The 18,471-nt window shown below is 35.4% G+C and overlaps 1 protein-coding gene across 1 annotated transcript; it reads left to right on the forward strand.

Moving 5' to 3' along the window:
- Nucleotides 1–741: 741 nt before the first annotated feature.
- LOC146734025 (uncharacterized) lies at nt 742–18,179 on the forward strand. Its single transcript, XM_085508489.1, has 12 exons — nt 742–782; nt 890–924; nt 4,566–4,820; nt 5,405–5,733; nt 12,125–12,245; nt 12,366–12,551; nt 12,866–13,045; nt 13,459–13,602; nt 15,521–15,667; nt 16,242–16,654; nt 17,318–17,440; nt 18,147–18,179. The coding sequence occupies exons 1-12, from the start codon at nt 742–744 to the stop codon at nt 18,177–18,179; spliced, it is 2,007 nt and encodes a 668-aa protein (XP_085364615.1).
- The last annotated feature ends 292 nt before the right edge of the window (nt 18,180–18,471 follow it).

Below are 18,471 nucleotides of genomic sequence, written 5' to 3' on the forward strand. Positions count from 1 at the left end.
TCATGTTAAACTAAATAATCAGCTAAAATTATTCAATGTTTGTAATTGTGTTTAGTGACTCAAACTTTAATTAAGAGGTTTTTGTTTTTGTTTAATATTCACATTCAGTAACCCAGACTTAGTTGTTCCTTTAGCTGGCAACATTGAAAATAATAATGAGATAACATCTATGCCATTAACACCAAAACAAACACGTCGTTATGCTTCTATGGTTGATGTTTTGTCTTTCGTTCAAAAAAGACAAGATGATGAGGATAGTTTCCGGCGAGAGGAGATTGATTTAAGAAGAGTTGGAGTTAGAACGACAGCGACTTAAACTCGATAAGGAACACCTAGAAAATGATCGAAAAGAAAGAGAAGAACGTGCTAAAATTGAAAATAGAGAAAGAAATATTATTTTTGAATTACTTAAAAAAAACTCTTAGATTAATTGTTGTGTTTACTTTGTGCAGTTGAGATACATTTTCATGTTGGTAGTCTATGTTTTATGTATTTTCATTTCAAATAGTTTAAATTGTAAAATTTACCGATAATTAAAAAAAATGTTTTTGTCTCGATTTTACCTCAGGAATGTTTCAATTGATCTCACTGAATATAATTAAAAAAAACAAATGTAGATATAAAGAATCACATACAAACTAAATAACCTTTGACACAAATATTATAGTGGTTTATTTAACACAGCATTCACCATTTGGGGCATTCAGCTATTGAAGTTCCAATAAACCACTTTCTGCCAACATGGCAGCATCATGTCGTCTACCTTTAGAAGGCCCAAACATGTGAGCTATCAACCCATTAGGAGCAATTATGGATTGAAATTTAATAGCATGTATTCGTTTATGTCTACTGAAGACCTGTTTCTGGTAATGTATTGGTCTTGATATAGGTTGTACTGTACCATCTATGAATCCCCAACAGTTGGTGAGTGGAGAATCACGTTCATGAATCGCATTGCAAAATAACTGCCAAGATTCAGGTTGTAACCAGTACTTGTCCAGGGACTGCAGCAAATGTCCAAAATTATCGTAAATATGATTAAGAACAGTGTTGAATATTATGCTGACTTCACTTCTTCAACGGTCAAATATGGGGATCAAATCATCCAGGCGATTTGGATAAACCAGCCTTCTCAGTAGGATGCATAAATCTGCCGCTCCAGTTGCCACAGTCTTGTTTGCACCTACAATTTTATGCGGAATTTTCATAGCAGACTTCAAACAAAAGAGTTCATCTTTCCCAAATCTGAACATAGAAAGACATTGATTATTGGTCAGTGAAAGAACATCAATTCTAGCACCATCTGGAGTGGGAACTGTAGATGGAGAAATAGAGGTTGTCAACAGACAATGATATTCATTATCACTGAAAATAATATACAAATACAGTATTAAATATTTTTATTTTAATTATATTTGTAAATACAATTTGTACATGTAGTTGAAATTCAATTTTTGTTGCATTAGGCAATGCAAAAGTATGAATAGTCCACAGCCAGTTGTTATTCATTCTCATTAAAAAATAAGAATTAAAATCGTGGATTTAATAAATAGCTTTATAAAACGTACGTTTGTTAACAACATTTCAAGTAATACAAATTCAGGAGTACATAAAATACTAGGTTTTTATGCAGAAAAAAAACAATAGGTAAGTTTTATATTCAAAAATATACTGGTTTCATTGTAATTTGTCATATATACTTACCAAAGGCAGCAAAAGTTGGCAATATTTTACGGGATCGTGCACGCTGATTGTCGTCAAATCACAGTGTAGTGGCGCCCTCAGCGACATACAGATATATGCTTTCTTTTTTAAGGTTCGCGTGTACAGCGCCAACTAAGTTCAGACGCCGAAACTGACTACGTGTACGGCTAGACCAGACGCATGAAATCACTTACGCATAATATTGTAATATTTCCATACGGGCAAGGAGTGCACAAGAAATGCCAAAGGAGTAGTGGGTTACATTAGATTATAAGGAAACGCTGAATCGAAAATGTAAATAATGTCCAGCATAGAAGCTTGCATGCATGCATGAAACATACATAACAGACAACGGACACAAATAATATACTGGCGATCACACACGGCCCTACCTACATACAGTTTCTTCAAACTAAATGAAAACTAGTCTTTGCATGATGAATGTGTATTTTAACGGTGGCAACGACGGTAATTATAGTACGCAGTCAAAATATGATGCACATCCCGTAGATCACAATACATTAATTTGTATGACAAAACACAGTGCGTTGTTCTAACGTTACTGGCAAACGCGTGGTTAGTGGACACGTGAAAGTTAGTATGATTGCAGTCTGCCAGCTACGGCGAAACGACGTCCTCAAGAATAGATCACACATCCCATGATGCAATATTATTTAATGGTTACTGTGGTAACTACAATATCGAACATCCACATTCGGTTATATATGAACGTTCAAATCGGGTTCTATCAAAGTTCGTTTCTTCAGTACTGACCTAAATTGAACAACCATTGTATTGTTCAATACAGAGGATGACTGGGATTCAGGGACCCCTTGGACTCAACATTGCGGTAATGAAAGGCGTGCACGACCAACACTCTCGGTCCTGTTTGTATTAAATTAGGATGTATGGTTTGATAATTCTCACTAGTAAATCAGTCAAAACACATGGCCTTTAAATATACTTACTATACTATATATATTCGATCATTGAACATGTAAACAACGCCAATTCCACACATTTCCTTCAAGTAGCCTGTTTTAATGAAGGAATGCTTGTACCAAAAATATATGATTATTAACCGTATTGATTTAATAGTTGTTAGATATTATATAGTGCATGTCTAATAAATTGAATACAAAATACTGAAGATATTACCACTCAATGTATCTGATTTACTTGTGAGTTCCAAAAATGAATGCATCTGTCACACCTTGTGTTCACGCCCAATTTAATTAGCTAATATTTTACAGATTAGGAGATTTGTTTCTTTGTTTTATCCTGGAACAATGTATTTTGTCCCATGGTCACAGGGTTTTAGTACAGAGTTTATTAGGTCACTCGATATGTATGCGAGGTTTGGATGATTGCGAATTTTATTTAATATTTCATAATAACATAGATGTACCCAATGCGGCATCACGATACACCGCGGAATTTCAAGTTGTTGAGACTTTGTGCTGCGCACGCGCATTTGGAAGCCACGAGACCGCCATTGGTAGAAACTTTCTTACCCGGGCGTTTAAGAAACATCTCAATTTCTGCCTGAATTAACGATCAAATCAGTGTCAGACCGTACTGCATGAAGCGCCGAACACCAGAGCGACTGCAAGTAACCCGATTGAACAGCTAAAGTGCACCCGGAGGTGATGTCGCTGATGAACTTTCTACCGCCTTCCATGGAAATCGTCGTCAAGCTTCAGGTCTCACCGACATTTGCCGAGACGAACTGCTAACCATCGTGTTTTTGCGTAACAACAGCGCCAGCTAGCGTTTCGAAGAAATTGTGAAGAGTGTATTCCAGGAACTGTGGCTCATCATTGATTAACGTAGAAGATTTGTACAAACTAACTATAACTAAAATCGTGTTAATGCCCGCTCCATGTAGTTTGAATTAACGATAACTGTAAACATTCGCAACCGATGAGCGTGGGTTACTTATATTGAATTATATGATTTCCCCTTGTGCTACACTATCACATTGGATGAGTTTAGCATGAGTGTGAATTTATAACGTTGCATCAGGAATTGTATTGCAATTTAGTTGTTTGGTTATTTTTGAATTCCAGAAAACTGACAATTCCCCGCGCCGTTATAATTGGAGTGTTTGTGTTCGATTGATCTAGTATACTGATAAATAGTTATCCTTTCAGTGATACATTTTACTCACATTTATTCAGTATTTTGCTTTTATACGAATTACATGAATACTGTTGAATTGTGTTGTATTTCCATGCAGTAGATCATTTAGTCCTGTAGAGGTCAGTGACACCTTGGATACGGTAACTAAGCAAATTAGGTGAAGTCAGTTTTACCGTGTGTCCATGATATTACGAGTCGATAGTAACAGAACTAGCCCTGAACTATTCCATTTTATGTACTCCGTTGTTCCAATATTGTTCAGTGGATGTAAACTCCATTCGACTGTTGCTATAGTGATGATATCATTGAATATCTGAGACATATCAGCTGCTATAGGAATTATTGCATTGAGTGATTTGCTATGTGCTCATTGATGGCAGTGTCAAATAACAAATAAACGACACGTCCTGGCTTCTCAGGGCCTTTTGGTTAATGTATTTGATGTGTCCGTGCATACTATATTTTTATAATTATCATTAGGATTACAGCGCCCTCCACGGTCGCAACTATTCTCAAGTCCAACGTTAAAGCTTATTGTTTATTTAAATCTTTTTTGTGTGCACAGTCTGGAGTGTAACACATCCTATTAACAATGTGTCAATATTCTAAGATTTATCTTTGTTATATTCAGAACAGAAGTTTTCTGTCTACAGTATTCAATGTCTCTATAAATGTTAATGAGCTGTCCATTTACATGTACTTTCTAATATTCATTGCAGTAATACAGCATAACGTTTATGGAGATTTTAACAGGAGCTGGGTTGATTATAAAGAAGGATTTGGCAATGTGGATGGAGATTACTGGATGGGTAACGATGCAATCCATAATATGACGTCACAAACTAGCTATAAAATGAGAATCGACTTGAAAAAGTTTGATGGTGATACAGCATTCGCCGAGTATGATTCATTCTGGATTGAAGACGAAGCCCATAACTACGTCTTGCATTTGGGGAGCTATTTTGGAACAGCTGGTAACGCAATTATTAATTACGCTGGTCAAGCTTTCACATATATTTCAGAAATTTTTGTAGTTTTGTAAAATTAATTACGATGTGTATTGAACCATATTATCATAAAATATAATTAAATGAGGAAATGCAACGTTGACAATTGTAGTGAAACGACGTAAGTGTTATATCAGTCTTTAGTAGTAATTCTTTGACAATAACATATTTGCATATTTTTCTACAACAAACAGTTGTTCAGGCACGTCAAGAATATTTTTTTTAAACTTAATACTACATAAACGCACACACATTTACGGAATTACATCAAAAACATATTTTAGAAGTTTCGCCGTGTTTCGAAAATTAATTTGGGTACTGTATTAACTCAACCTAAAGTGGGTGATTGGAATATCAATAGTGTCTTTGTTGTTTTAGAAACCTGTGCGGGGTGGATATGTTATTAATTAGTCTAATGCATCTAATTAGTGAAGGGAGATGACACACTAATTCTCCAACGAACACAAGACGACAAATGATAAATGCCGTTAACCAGCTGGAACATGGTAAGCAGTAAGTTGATCATTTAAAGAGAATCATTTTTACTGCAGGCAGCATGGCGTATACAATATTTCACCGCTTGTGCATATGCAGTCTTATCTTGATGAGTAAAATTTGGATTGGAACCGCAAGCGAAATCTCCGGGGAGTCAATAAGTATTTCACCAAAGAAAGTTATATATGCTCTGAATTCACTCTTATGTGTGTTTGCATGTGATGACGCTGAAGACATGTGTAAGTCAGTACGATACCATTTCATGGAACAACGGTGCGATATGTACAATGTTACAGCCGAAAATATTCCACTGTCAACATATACATCAAGGAAAAGTTGGATTGACATTGATAAGTTACAAGGGGGCATAAAAGACGAAGCAAAAGTAAGTATTAGTTCATCAAACTCTCAATTCAAATAGTTATCCAAATTTGTTTCAAAATATCAAATAGCTTCGCGATAAGTGGCTTTCGTGGTAAGTGGGTTTCGTATTGTGTGGGTCTCGCGGGGAGTAGGGCTTTGTCGCATTAACTGGTCCTTTCATCGTTGTTGAGAATTGAAGTTTTATGTTTCTTTAACAACTTGCGCTATTCGGGGAATACCATCCTTAGAACCTATTAATTTGCTCTAATGATTTGTGCATTTGCTCTGGCAGGAGTTCCAAAATAAAACCCATGCTCTGATAATGCTCAAAGTTTCAAAAACCCAGAAACATTACCATTATTATCCTATTGGTGTTGCAAAGGATAATTAAATATTGTTTATTAAAATTAATAATCCCCATAATCGTTTTCCAATATAGATAAATTATAGTACGTAACAAATATATAACTCAATCTCAACAATGAAATAAAGTAATGTATATATATATATATTACTAATGCATTGCAATACAACTAATTAAATTGAAAGAAATTACAATATAAAATATTCCGTCAGTAACACTTCTCAAGGGTGTATTTCATGGTCAGTATTATTTAGGAAAATATTTGTTTATAATTTTATAAATTGGCTTGGCTATTCCCACCCCAATTAGATATAATGTGTACATATTTTAATAAATAAAATTAAAGATACACTAACAAAAATGAAATATTAAATATTGGCGATTCGCCCGCTAGAATTGCGCTTAAAATCATTGTTTTCGTTCTGTGTGTGTGTGTGTGTGTGTGTGTGTGTGTGTGTGTGTGTGTGTGTGTGTGTGTGTGTGTGTGTGTGTGTGTGTGTGTGTGTGTGTGTGTGTGTGTGTGTGTGTGTGGGTGTGTGTGTGTGGGTGTGTGTGGGGGGGGGGTGAATCTTTTTCATAGTCCTCGGAAAACATAATTTATATTAATAGTTAATTCGATTATTAATACGTTTTGCGTAGCTTAGGTTTAGTATCGGGGGAAGGTATGGTTCAGTTTATATTAAAATTAATATAATTGTACCATACCTTCCCTCAATACTAAACCTAAGCTTCGCAAACATTTCTATGTTCAGTCACGGGAAATTCAACTCTTGTTTAATTAAACTTAATTAAAATGCAATTCTCCATTGTATTGCATTGTAATTAAAACGCAACCCTATATAGGAACGCGTTTTAATTGAGTTCATATCGCAACTATATTAAAAGTTAATTCAACTATATTAGTCCTCGGAACATATAGCAATACAAGTATGTGTGTGTGTGTGATTTCCAGTGTTTTCACGTATTATTTCTTCTGTAATCATTTTGGCTTGGCCGATTTCGCTCAAACTTGGCAGGTAGGTTACACCTTCACGATAGTTATTAGGAAAAATCTGAAAAAAAATTGGCCCGCCAAAAAACTGTTTTTTCGGATAGCTTCGCGCCAAATATATCTCCTCCTACAAATTTGAGATAAAACACCTCAGACATAGCTCAATCTGCTCAGCTTGAGTGTGGGCACAAAGTTACTATTTGGATTTTTGATATCTGTTTTCATTACCGAGAAATTTGACTCCAAAGTTGGGGTAATTTTTCACCTGCAACGGCTCTTAACTCCTCTGTAACTCGGCTGATTTTGTTCATACTTTACAGGTAGGTCGTACCGTCCCTAATTGGAAAAAAATCCTGGCCCACCAATGCCATTGCAACAGCCCAAAACTGATTTTTGAATACTTTCGCCCCAAATGTATTACGTCCTACCAGTTTTGTAATAGCAGTGTTCAAATGGTCATGTTTTTTATTTTGGCTAGTTGCGCACTGGTAAGAGATAACCTAGGTGAACGTTGTTACACTGTATCAACGTAATCCCAGCGCAACTTTGAACTTTGAATGAACTGTTAAGTTAATGCTGCCTTCATTCTAGAAAATACTTTTGCAAAACGGTTGGAAATAATAAATTTAACAGCAGAATACGTCTCAGTAATGAACTAAGTGACTTCTAAGACTGAATGGTTATTGCGAACTTCGTATACGGGGCCCATTTAGTTATACACCGACGTTAGCTCCACGTTTATGTCACACCATGGAAACAGCCAAAAAGATGTTGCTTGTTATTGAGCAGAGTGGATCGCCAAACAGCCTACTGGCTTGTTTTATTATATAACCCGCACAAAAGTAATCAATATTTCTCCTTGCTAGAATAATGTGTAACTTCATATGGGAATCCTGATAAAGTTCACAGCTGGCGATTTAGCAATACCCTATGAAGGATAGTCAACTTCTTGTGAATTTGATTACCTGACGTTTTTAGGTTCATGTGCTGCAAGTTATAGATCATGTACCTAAGCGGCCGTTCCTCAGCAAACAATTAAGCCAAGGCATTTTCGATGTCGAAATCGCAAAATTCTCCGTTTTTTACGCAATCTGGGATGTTTGAATTACTAAGAAGTACAGAACGACAAATCTGAAATACCCAAGAACCAACACATACCAACAAATATATTTCAAAAGTTAATATTTGTGGTGTATATTAAATCTAACAATGGAGGTATAAACCTAAATAATGGTCTAACCGAAAGTGAAAATTTGTTAGTACTCTAAATATCAAAACATATATAAGGTAGTAACAATAATTATGGAATTATTTGTAAGCATGAGATTGTTATGTGAATTTTGTTCATTAATGGAATACTGTGTGCTGATGCTACCTTCAGGGCCTAACTGATTCAGACTTCTATTGGCGATCAGCTCCGCTGGGATTGCCCTTAAAATCACTTGTGTGTGTGTGTGATTTCCAGTGTTTTTGCGTATTAATTCTTCTGTGATTTTTTTGGCTTGGCCGGTTTTGCTCAAACTTGGCAGGTAGGTCACACCTTCACGTTAGTTATTAGGAAAAATCTGAAAAAATAATTGGGCCCATCGTTGCCATAGCAACAGCCAAAAAACGTGTGTTTGGATAGCTTTGCGCCAAATGTATCTCCTCCTACTACAAATTTAGGATAAAACACAACAGACATAGCTCTTTCTACTCAGCTTGAGTGTGAGAACAAAATTACTATTTGAATTTTTGATATCTGTTTTCATTATCGAGAAATTTGACCCAAAAATTGGGGTAACTGTTCACCAGGAATGGCTTTCAAACTCTTCTGTGATTTTTTTTGGCTGGACAGATTTGGTTCAAACTTGGCAGGCAGGACACACCTTCACTCTAGTTAGGTTGTAAAATCTGAAAACAAATTCTGGCCCACGGTTTCCATGGTAACAGCCAAAACACTGATTTTTTTAATGCCTTCGCGACAAATGAATCACACCCTACATTCTATAATTAAAAATCACGGACTTAGCTCATTCTACTCAGCTTGAGTGTGGGCAAACATTTCCTGTTTTTTTTTTATGTTTATTTTCATTACCGAGAAAATTGACCTCAAAGCTGAGGTAATTTTTCACCAGCAATTTACACATTTTTATATACTAGTATTCTATTTATACATTTGAGTCAATACTAAACTATTTACAAGTCTGTCTGATTGGCTGCCCAGCCGTAACACCGAACCAATCAGAGAGCAGCTTGTTTATTGACATTTTTGTCGGCGTATCAAATACCGCCTTGTATATATGCTTCGACTCTCATTGGCTACAAGTCTTAATCAAATTGTTTTAAAATGTGACAAGTTATGCGCTTTGTATTCTGTGATAGGTTGTCATCGTCTAGTATTTGTAGCGCTATGTCACCTCGTGAGTTTTATGGCCGGGTATGAATAATTAAAATTTAATTAAGTGATCGACCGATTCAGCAGGTAGCAACTGATGGTTTCTAAAGAATAAACGGCAGGAAATAAATTTAAAAAATGTTGTTGACAGTATGCCTAAGTACTTAGGGTACTGGACCGTATAATAACAACAACGACGATACTGAGGGGAGAATTGTTTATCGTCTAAACCATTTACTCACGTAGACCTATAGTTAATGAAATTACTATCTAACAAACACAGATATATTAAAGTCGTTTGCGGACATTCGACTTATTATGGAAAACGGGCAAATGGCCTGTAGAAATTGTCGACCCAGAAATCGTCCGAATCCAGGGGGTTGCTGCTAAAAAAAACGTTCTAGTTTTAAATAATGAAGAAAAAATTGTACTATCCACTCAGATAATATGAGAACAAAATCGGCTTTTAACTCCTGTGATTTTTTTGGCTTGGCCGATTTTGTTCATACTTGACAACCAAAAACTAATTTTTGAATACTTTCGCCCCAAATTTATTACCTCCTACCAGTTTTGTAATAGCTAATCATAGTTTTGAATCATCAATTTTCATAATTTATGCAACTTGTTTTTCCATCTATTTGCTTAATGATCTGAACTTTAAAATTGTCAAGTCAGAGAGTGTGTTTTTACGTACAGTGACGCGAACATTCAACAAGTGAACGTGTTGAACAGGAAGTTCATCTTGGGCTAGTGGCAATTTTTTAGAGTACAGGAAATGTTTCAGTAAGGAATTGTTATGCATATCAGAATCCTTTATTGGAACAGAACATGTTATATATTCATCAAAAACAACATTGCCATGTTTCTAGGCGTACAACAATTGGAAAAAAAAGAAATCTTCCGATCCAAACGACCTGCGTCCTTGAGAATCTATTCTTATCGCCTTTGCTCTTCAAGCGAAAACAGATCGAAACTACTTAATGCAGCGATAGATATCTCAATTATATTTTTATTTTTGTAATCGAGGGTAAAAACCGTGTTTATGCTATGATAAAGTGCAGATCTTGAACGTACTTTAGTGCAAATACATTTTTGTCTATCACGGTGAACGCAATTTAATGCCAGTGAATTTCTCTAGTTATATGCGGTGTATAATATGGCGACCAAGGGCAAAAAATTGTTATGCAAATTAGCTTTAGTTGAAAATTTGAGTTTTCTCGGCGATATCTACGTGAATTTGAACCAAAATGTTATCGGCTAGACTCAGAATATGACTGTGACAGCCACTGAAACGCAATTGAAGGCAAATGAACACGTCAAGCAAAAACAGACTTTTTCAAGTCGTATGTAAAATGGAGGCGCATACTATTTTGACTCTTGAGGTACTGGAAATCAGTTGATTTGAGGGAGGAAGTAAATCGCTTTTATGCAATGAAAAAATTGCAGACCATTTTTGTTTGATTACCTAACGTTTTTAGGTTCATTTGCTGCAAGTTACAGAGCACATACCCAAGCGGCCGTCCCTCAGCAAATAATGCAGCAAAGGCATTTTTGATGTCGAAATCGCGATACTCACCTTTTTTACGCAGACTGGGAAGTTCGAATCACTGAACAAATTCAGGACGACGAAGGTAAAGTATCCAAGAATCAACACATACAAAAATTATATCTCAAAAGTGAATATTCGTGGTGTATTTTAAGTCTAACCAGACCGGAAGTGGGAATTTGTTAGTACTCTAAATATCCAAACAAATTTTAGTATAAGGTAGTAATTATCATTAGACTAAACAATATTACGTGTTGAATTGCTGTTGTACGGAGAGGTGCAATGTATTTTATTGACTTGCCATCTACGTTAACAATGTGCCTTTACTGCCTCTACACACAAACTAATATCAGTACTAGTGTTATAAATTTTAATGTGATCGATTCTATGTATTCTAAAACTTTATATCAACCATTGTGACTTTACTGCGCGTCATATTATGTATTCATGTTCATGGCACTACACACATGTCGCAAAACAAATGAAATGTAAATCTTTTTTGCTTCATATATTGAACGTATCTTTGTAAGAAATCGACTTCTGTCTGTCGACAAGTGGTGTAAGACTCACAGGTTTAATTCCATGATCAATGATAACTTGTACGGTTAAATTCCCCATTGGTCTATTCCATCACCATTCCGTGTAATTTCCATTCAATGTATAGGGTATGTGTAAGCCTAAATTCTGGTCTGAAATATAGAAGTATAGGGTACCAACCATAATACATTTCCAAGTATTTATTTTCATTGTCCATTTAGTTCTGTCATTATAAACAAGATTCTAAATTTATTAACATGCATTTTTATCACATTCATTTATGTGCGCACTTAATTGTAGTGTCATTTTTTGACTGGGTAAAAACATTTGTTGACATTTTACAGATTAATGTTTATTGTGTTAAATCACACAGCTTTTTACTAAATAAATATCTATTTAGCGTTTTCGGTAGTTGTGCCCCACATTGATAATCTGTCAAAACAAAAATAAAAAAATCCATTCATGGGCATCCTGAAATCGACAACTGTAATAAAAAGTATGTTTGTTTTAATTAAATATACCGGTTTTTATTTATTATTGTTGTCTCTATCAGTAATCCATTATTCTTACGCAACTATTGTGCCATATTTTTTTTTAGAATCCATGTGCCAACGATCTCTGTAATAACAATGGATGGTGTGTTGCGCTTTCACGAGAAACGTACAGTTGCACTTGCCGATTCGGTGGCGGATTTACCGGGAAAAATTGTGAGATTCCTGGTACGTATTTCTGTCGAACTTGATTTGAAAAGCATTGCCATTCTAAAGGTATTATATTGTAGTTTTCAATATAGTGTAGTGATATATATTTACGTGTGTTTAAATTCATATCTTATATAGTAACATCTATCATCAACATTTGGAGCACATGGGGACATTGGAGCGACTGCAGCACTACCATTGGCATTGGGTACCAGGAAAGAAAAAGGCACTACATTCTGAAACACGAAGGTTTAACATTAGAAGAGAGTTCAGATCTTGGGCACCCAGTTGAATTTAAAAAATGTTACTTTAACGAGACGAAAGGTACAAAGTGTACTCCAACCTAATTTTAATTTTAAACGTCGTTGAGTCGTTGAACCAGAGTTCTTAACCGTCGATGACATTCACTTCAAATAAATGCTTTTCTTTCCATGCTCTCCCATACATGTATTGTTACGAAATATACTTGATAAATTGAATATGTATTTTAATTTGTTTTTCAGATAATATTTTGAATCGTCGGACACAAGGTATTTTTCAATTCATATGTTCTTAGACTGATTTTTATATCCGAACACAACATTTTACGAACGATTATAAATTAAAAAATAGTTGTCATTTACCATCCTTTGATTTAGAATTTACGACAATTATAGCAGTACCAAGGTTACATGGAAACGGAGGGATGAGTGGTAATGGCACTTTACAGTTATTCATCGAATGGTTTGGTGGATGGATTGGTGTAAATGGCTTGGCTTGGAATTTTAATGATGCCAACATCGCATGTAAACATCTTGGATTTCCTGGTGCCATTTCAGGTACGCATTGTTAATATGTCATATTGTAAATTAACATCCACCTACTCAATAAAACAACCTCAGATTAAATATGAACCTCCAATAATGATTTGCCGAACTTCCACATTGTGTTATTTGGTGTAGTTGCATTAATTTTAGGATGTGTGATTTGATCTCTATCTTTATTTCTGTCATCGATTTGACGATGTAATGTAATATCTCAGTATTATTGCTCTAAGCTCCCCCTCCCGTAATATGGCAGCTGATTGTTATTGATTATTGTATAATTCGACTCCTTCAATTCATCAACAGTTTGCTCCTCATATTCCCCAATTCAATTTGTCAAAATGCTCTGCACTATTTATCTGTAATATTTACTAAAATATTAAATACGCAGAATCACGTGATGTATTATGTGGTTTATCTCATTTCAGGGTGGGCAACTAATGTCATCACCTCCCAAAATGAAGCTGCATGTTCAGTGAAGTGTAACGGCACAGAATTGTCTCTTGACCAATGTGAAATCACCTTGACATCTCGCATTCATGACGTGTATGCCGGTGTCACATGTTTCAGTCGTAAGTACATATCCTTCATTTTAAAGAATGTTCTGCCACATTTAAAGGAAATAAAACTAGGCACAATACTCACAATAAAATGTAAAATGCTGAGATTCCAAATTGTTCCAAACAAACAACACCTATAACACACCTGTGAACTGGGTTCTTTTAATATTTCGAAACTTAAGGCAGCTGTATAATGTATATGCGACATAAGCAACAAGTGCACGCTACAAGAGTAAGGTTTAAACAACGTACTTTATTCCACACACGTAAGGAGTGAGCAGGAAATACTTGACCCATTACAAGGGTTAGTGGGATACACATATTATTACACAAACAATAAAGCACTAGAATAATAATTTAATAATAATATTCCACACGGGTAAGGAGTGCGCAAGAAATGCCGGACCTGTTATAAGGTGGGGATCACGTTGTATTATTACAAGGCAACGCCTAAATCGAAAATGTAAATAATGTCCAACATAGAAGCTTGCATGCATGCATGAAACATACATAACAGGCAACGTACGCAAATAATATACTGGCGATCAAACACGGCCCTACCTACATACAGTTTCTTCGAACTAGATGAAAATGAGTTTTTGCATGAAGACGGTGTATTTTCCAGCGCGTCTCTGCTAACGATGGCAGTTATAGAACCAGTCAGAACCTCTGTAGTTGTAGAACACACGCTGTACACCCAATACAGAGATTATCTGTCCAGTATTCATAACTAGTAGAAGAGTTGTCCGGGTGGATTCCCTTGCACCGCAGAACACACCCGTAGTCAGCAACATAAATTAGGAGGCACGTCCATTTAGAACCGAAATCGGGAGTGTCATGCACTGGGGAGTTTCCCCACTCGTTCACTGCAGTAGTCCGGAATTAGCCAATATAATTATCTTTATTATGCACATTCCGTAGATCACAATACATTAATTTGTATGACAATACACAGTGCATTGTTCTAACGTTACTGGCAACCGCGTGGTTAGTGGATACGTGAAAATTACTATAATTGCAGTCTGTCAGTTACCACGAAACGACGTCCTCCAGAATAGATCATAAATCCCATGATGCAATATTATTTAATGGATTTTTGCATGGAGACGGTGTATTTTCCAGCGCGTCTCTGCTAACGATGGCAGTTATAGAACCAGTCAGAACCTCTGTAGTTGTAGAACACACGCTGTACACCCAATACAGAGATTATCTGTCCAGTATTCATAACTAGTAGAAGAGTTGTCCGGGTGGATTCCCTTGCACCGCAGAACACACCCGTAGTCAGCAACATAAATTAGGAGGCACGTCCATTTAGAACCGAAATCGGGAGTGTCATGCACTGGGGAGTTTCCCCACTCGTTCACTGCAGTAGTCCGGAATTAGCCAATATAATTATCTTTATTATGCACATTCCGTAGATCACAATACATTAATTTGTATGACAATACACAGTGCATTGTTCTAACGTTACTGGCAACCGCGTGGTTAGTGGATACGTGAAAATTACTATAATTGCAGTCTGTCAGTTACCACGAAACGACGTCCTCCAGAATAGATCATAAATCCCATGATGCAATATTATTTAATGGATTACTGTGTTAACTACAAGATCGAACATCTACAATCGGTTATATATGAACGTTCTAATCGGGTTCTATCAAAGTTCGTTTCTTCAGTACAGACTTAAAGAAACATTTTGCCACTCTATATTTAACAATTATCTATGGCTAAAAACAAAATTGCCTATCTGTCGCCAAAAACACTATAATCACGACATGCAACATAAACATGATTTAATGTTTGACATTCGTGACAATATAAAAAAATGGTATATTCATCAATTACAAAAAAACATACAAGAAAATGACTTATTTTTGTTGGGTTTTTCACTGTCGTTTAAATTGAACAACCATTGTATTGTTCAATACAGAGGATGAATGGGGTTCATGGACCTCTTGGACTCAACATTGCTCCAATGAAAGGCGTACACGACCATGTCTTGGTGGCAATAACTGCTCTGGAACATCTGAAGAGTATCGATTAGTTCATCCCTTAGTAAAGAACGAACCTGGTATTGGTGTGTACTACTCTACTTTTTATAATAAATCTGTTTTTACTAACCCGATAGTAGATCTCACTTAGTCTCGCTTTTGTTACTTTTGGGAAACAAACACTCTCGGCCCTTTTTGTATTAAATTAGGATGTATAGTTTAAATAATTCTCACTAGTAAATCGGTCAAAACCGTTTTATTGCCATAATTCTTAATAATTGTTTTCGTTAATAACAAGTGTTTCCAAAAACAGTAATACTATACTGTATATATTCGATCATTGAACATGTAAACAACGCCAATTCCACACATTTCCTTCAAGTAGCCTGTTTTAATGAAGGAATGCTTGTACCAAAAATGTATGATTATTGACCGTATTGATTTAATAGATTGTGTTTGTCTAATAAATTGAATACAAAATACTGAAGACATTACCACTCAATGTATCTGATTCTAAAAATGAATGCATCCTATCAACAATATGTCAATATTCTAAGATTTATTTTTGTTATGTTCAGAACAGAAGTTTTCTGTTTACAGTACACTATGTCTCATTAAATGTTAATGAGCTTTCCATTTACTTTCTAATATTCATTGCAGTAATACAGCGTAATGTTTATGGAGATTTCAACAGGAGCTGGGACGATTTTAAAAGAGGATTTGGCAATATCAATGGAGATTACTGGATGGGCAACGATGCAATCCATAATTTGACGTCACAAGCTAGCTACAAAATGAGAATCGACTTGGAAAAGTTTGATGGTGATACAGCATTCGCCGAGTATGATTCATTCTGGATTGAAGACGAAGTCCATAACTACGTCTTGCATTTGGGGAGCTATTCTGGAACAGCTGGTAACGCAATCATTAATCACGCTGGTCAAGCTTTCACGACAATTGACAGAGACAATGATGGATCTCCAGATTGGAATTGTGCCAAATTTAGATTTGGTGGATGGTGGTATAAAGCATGTGGCCCTTCCAACTTAAATGGGCAACACTCAAATAGCGAGGTATATAATGAGGCTGGCTTGATCTGGCATGAGTGGAATGGTCGATACACCTTAAAATCGGCCTCGATAAAATTATATAACACATAGCATAGTCTTTATGAAAATACTCCTGTTCTTTACTTACCTGTGGCCATTTTCACTGTTTTCTTTATTTTATCGGTAAAATTAATTCTAAAAACTTATCTTATAATTCTATATGAGCAAAACAGAACAAGGTTCATTGTCAGTAAGACATGGTATAAACATTCATGGCGTTTGCATCATACCCTTCATTTCCGTTATTTACCATGTAAATGATTCTATTTTCCCACGCAAAACCTATAAACATGCCAGGACGTGGACAGAATAAAAAGTGCTGTCGAAGGTCTTCAGTCACAGGTATCTAGTTTACAGTCAGCTTTGGCGTCAACTACAGAGCGATTAGTAATTACAGAAACGGCATCTATAAATTTGAAGCGGTATACACGGGAATATAATCAGATTTGGTGGAATCAAAGAAAACGAAAAAGAAGACTGTAGCACATTATAACTAACATTTTAATAGAGAAATTTGGAATGTCTATTGTATTAATTGACAACGCCCATCGTGTTCTAATACGTGACAATAGGAAGGACAAAAGTGTACCACGACATATATTGGTTAAATTTTCCGTACGGCTTCAGCGTAGCGATATCCTGCTTAAGCGATCAGGTGTATTTGTAACTGTAGATCTTTGCAAATTAGACTTGGATGCCAAACGTGCTCTGAAGGACGTTATGAACTCTGCTTATAAGAATGGTAAAAAAGTACGTTTCACAAATTGTAAATTATTTATCGATGGTCATTTACATAATAAGTCGTAGTAATATATAGTAATGTAGATTATTGTATAATGTAATAATATAACATTTATCAGACCTATTACTGCATTATATATCGTTGAGGTACAAGGGAGTCCTTATATAGGTCTAAACTTATTCGTTTTGTTATTTAAAGTGAATATACTATACTGCCAAAAATTTCAACTTCCATTTTAAGTGGAAATAACTAAAATAATCAAAATGAGTCAATTGTATATGTTGGACCTCCTGCACTGTTTTCAAGTAATTTGATAAATGTTTACCAAGCTTTGTCTTTATGGTCATCTACATATGGCTCAAATTATATGAAATAGTTAATATCACTTTCGCTTTTTTTTCTTGAGTCGGTGGATGGTAACGCTGGTCGAATTCAAGTTGTTTTTTTCTAAATCACTTTATCTGATAATCATGTTTTTTGTTATTGTTCCTGTTATCAAAACTGATTTCAGCTATATTGTTAATACTAGTATAATACATTTAAAAAATATGCAAGTTACACATTCTAGAAATTAAAATGGTCAATAGTATATCAGATCGTATAATTCAAAAAAATGATTTGTAATTTTTATTTTTTTTAATACCAAACTATTTTATTCTACTAAAAGCACTATACATTTAAATGTACTTTGACTTTGTATCTACTTTTATGTAGGCCTACACCAAGCTATCTATAACAATCAATTAGAACAGAGAGCTTGCCATGCCGAGCATCTTTCTCGAGCCCTTTTATTTTATCTTGGCATTTTTCCTTTTTTTTTGGTATACATTGCCGTGGTCTTTTGCCTCTTTGTTTTTTGCCCTTTTGTGTTTTGGGGCACTTGTGTGTTTTTTGTGGACATCGTTGTAGATAGCTGCTGTTTTTTGTCGTTGTTTTTCTTGTTCTTTGGAGCCAAAAACCATTACCTGTAATTCACCCGATTGATACGAGATGCATTTTCGTAGACACAATTTAACTATAATTCTTTTAATGTTAAGTC

This window comes from Saccoglossus kowalevskii, chromosome 15 (genome assembly GCF_978046115.1).
Source record: "Saccoglossus kowalevskii chromosome 15, keSacKowa6.1, whole genome shotgun sequence".
Lineage (NCBI taxonomy): Eukaryota > Metazoa > Hemichordata > Enteropneusta > Harrimaniidae > Saccoglossus > Saccoglossus kowalevskii.

Excerpts from the sequence above, each read along its gene's own strand:
- LOC146734025 (XM_085508489.1), top strand. The coding sequence starts at position 742 with ATGGCAGCATCATGTCGTCTACCTTTAGAAGGCCCAAACAT. Across the intron at positions 5,734-12,124 it reads GCATAAAAGACGAAGCAAAA|AATCCATGTGCCAACGATCT; the intron begins GTAAGTATTAGT and ends ATTTTTTTTTAG. Across the intron at positions 15,668-16,241 it reads AAAGAACGAACCTGGTATTG|TAATACAGCGTAATGTTTAT; the intron begins GTGTGTACTACT and ends TATTCATTGCAG.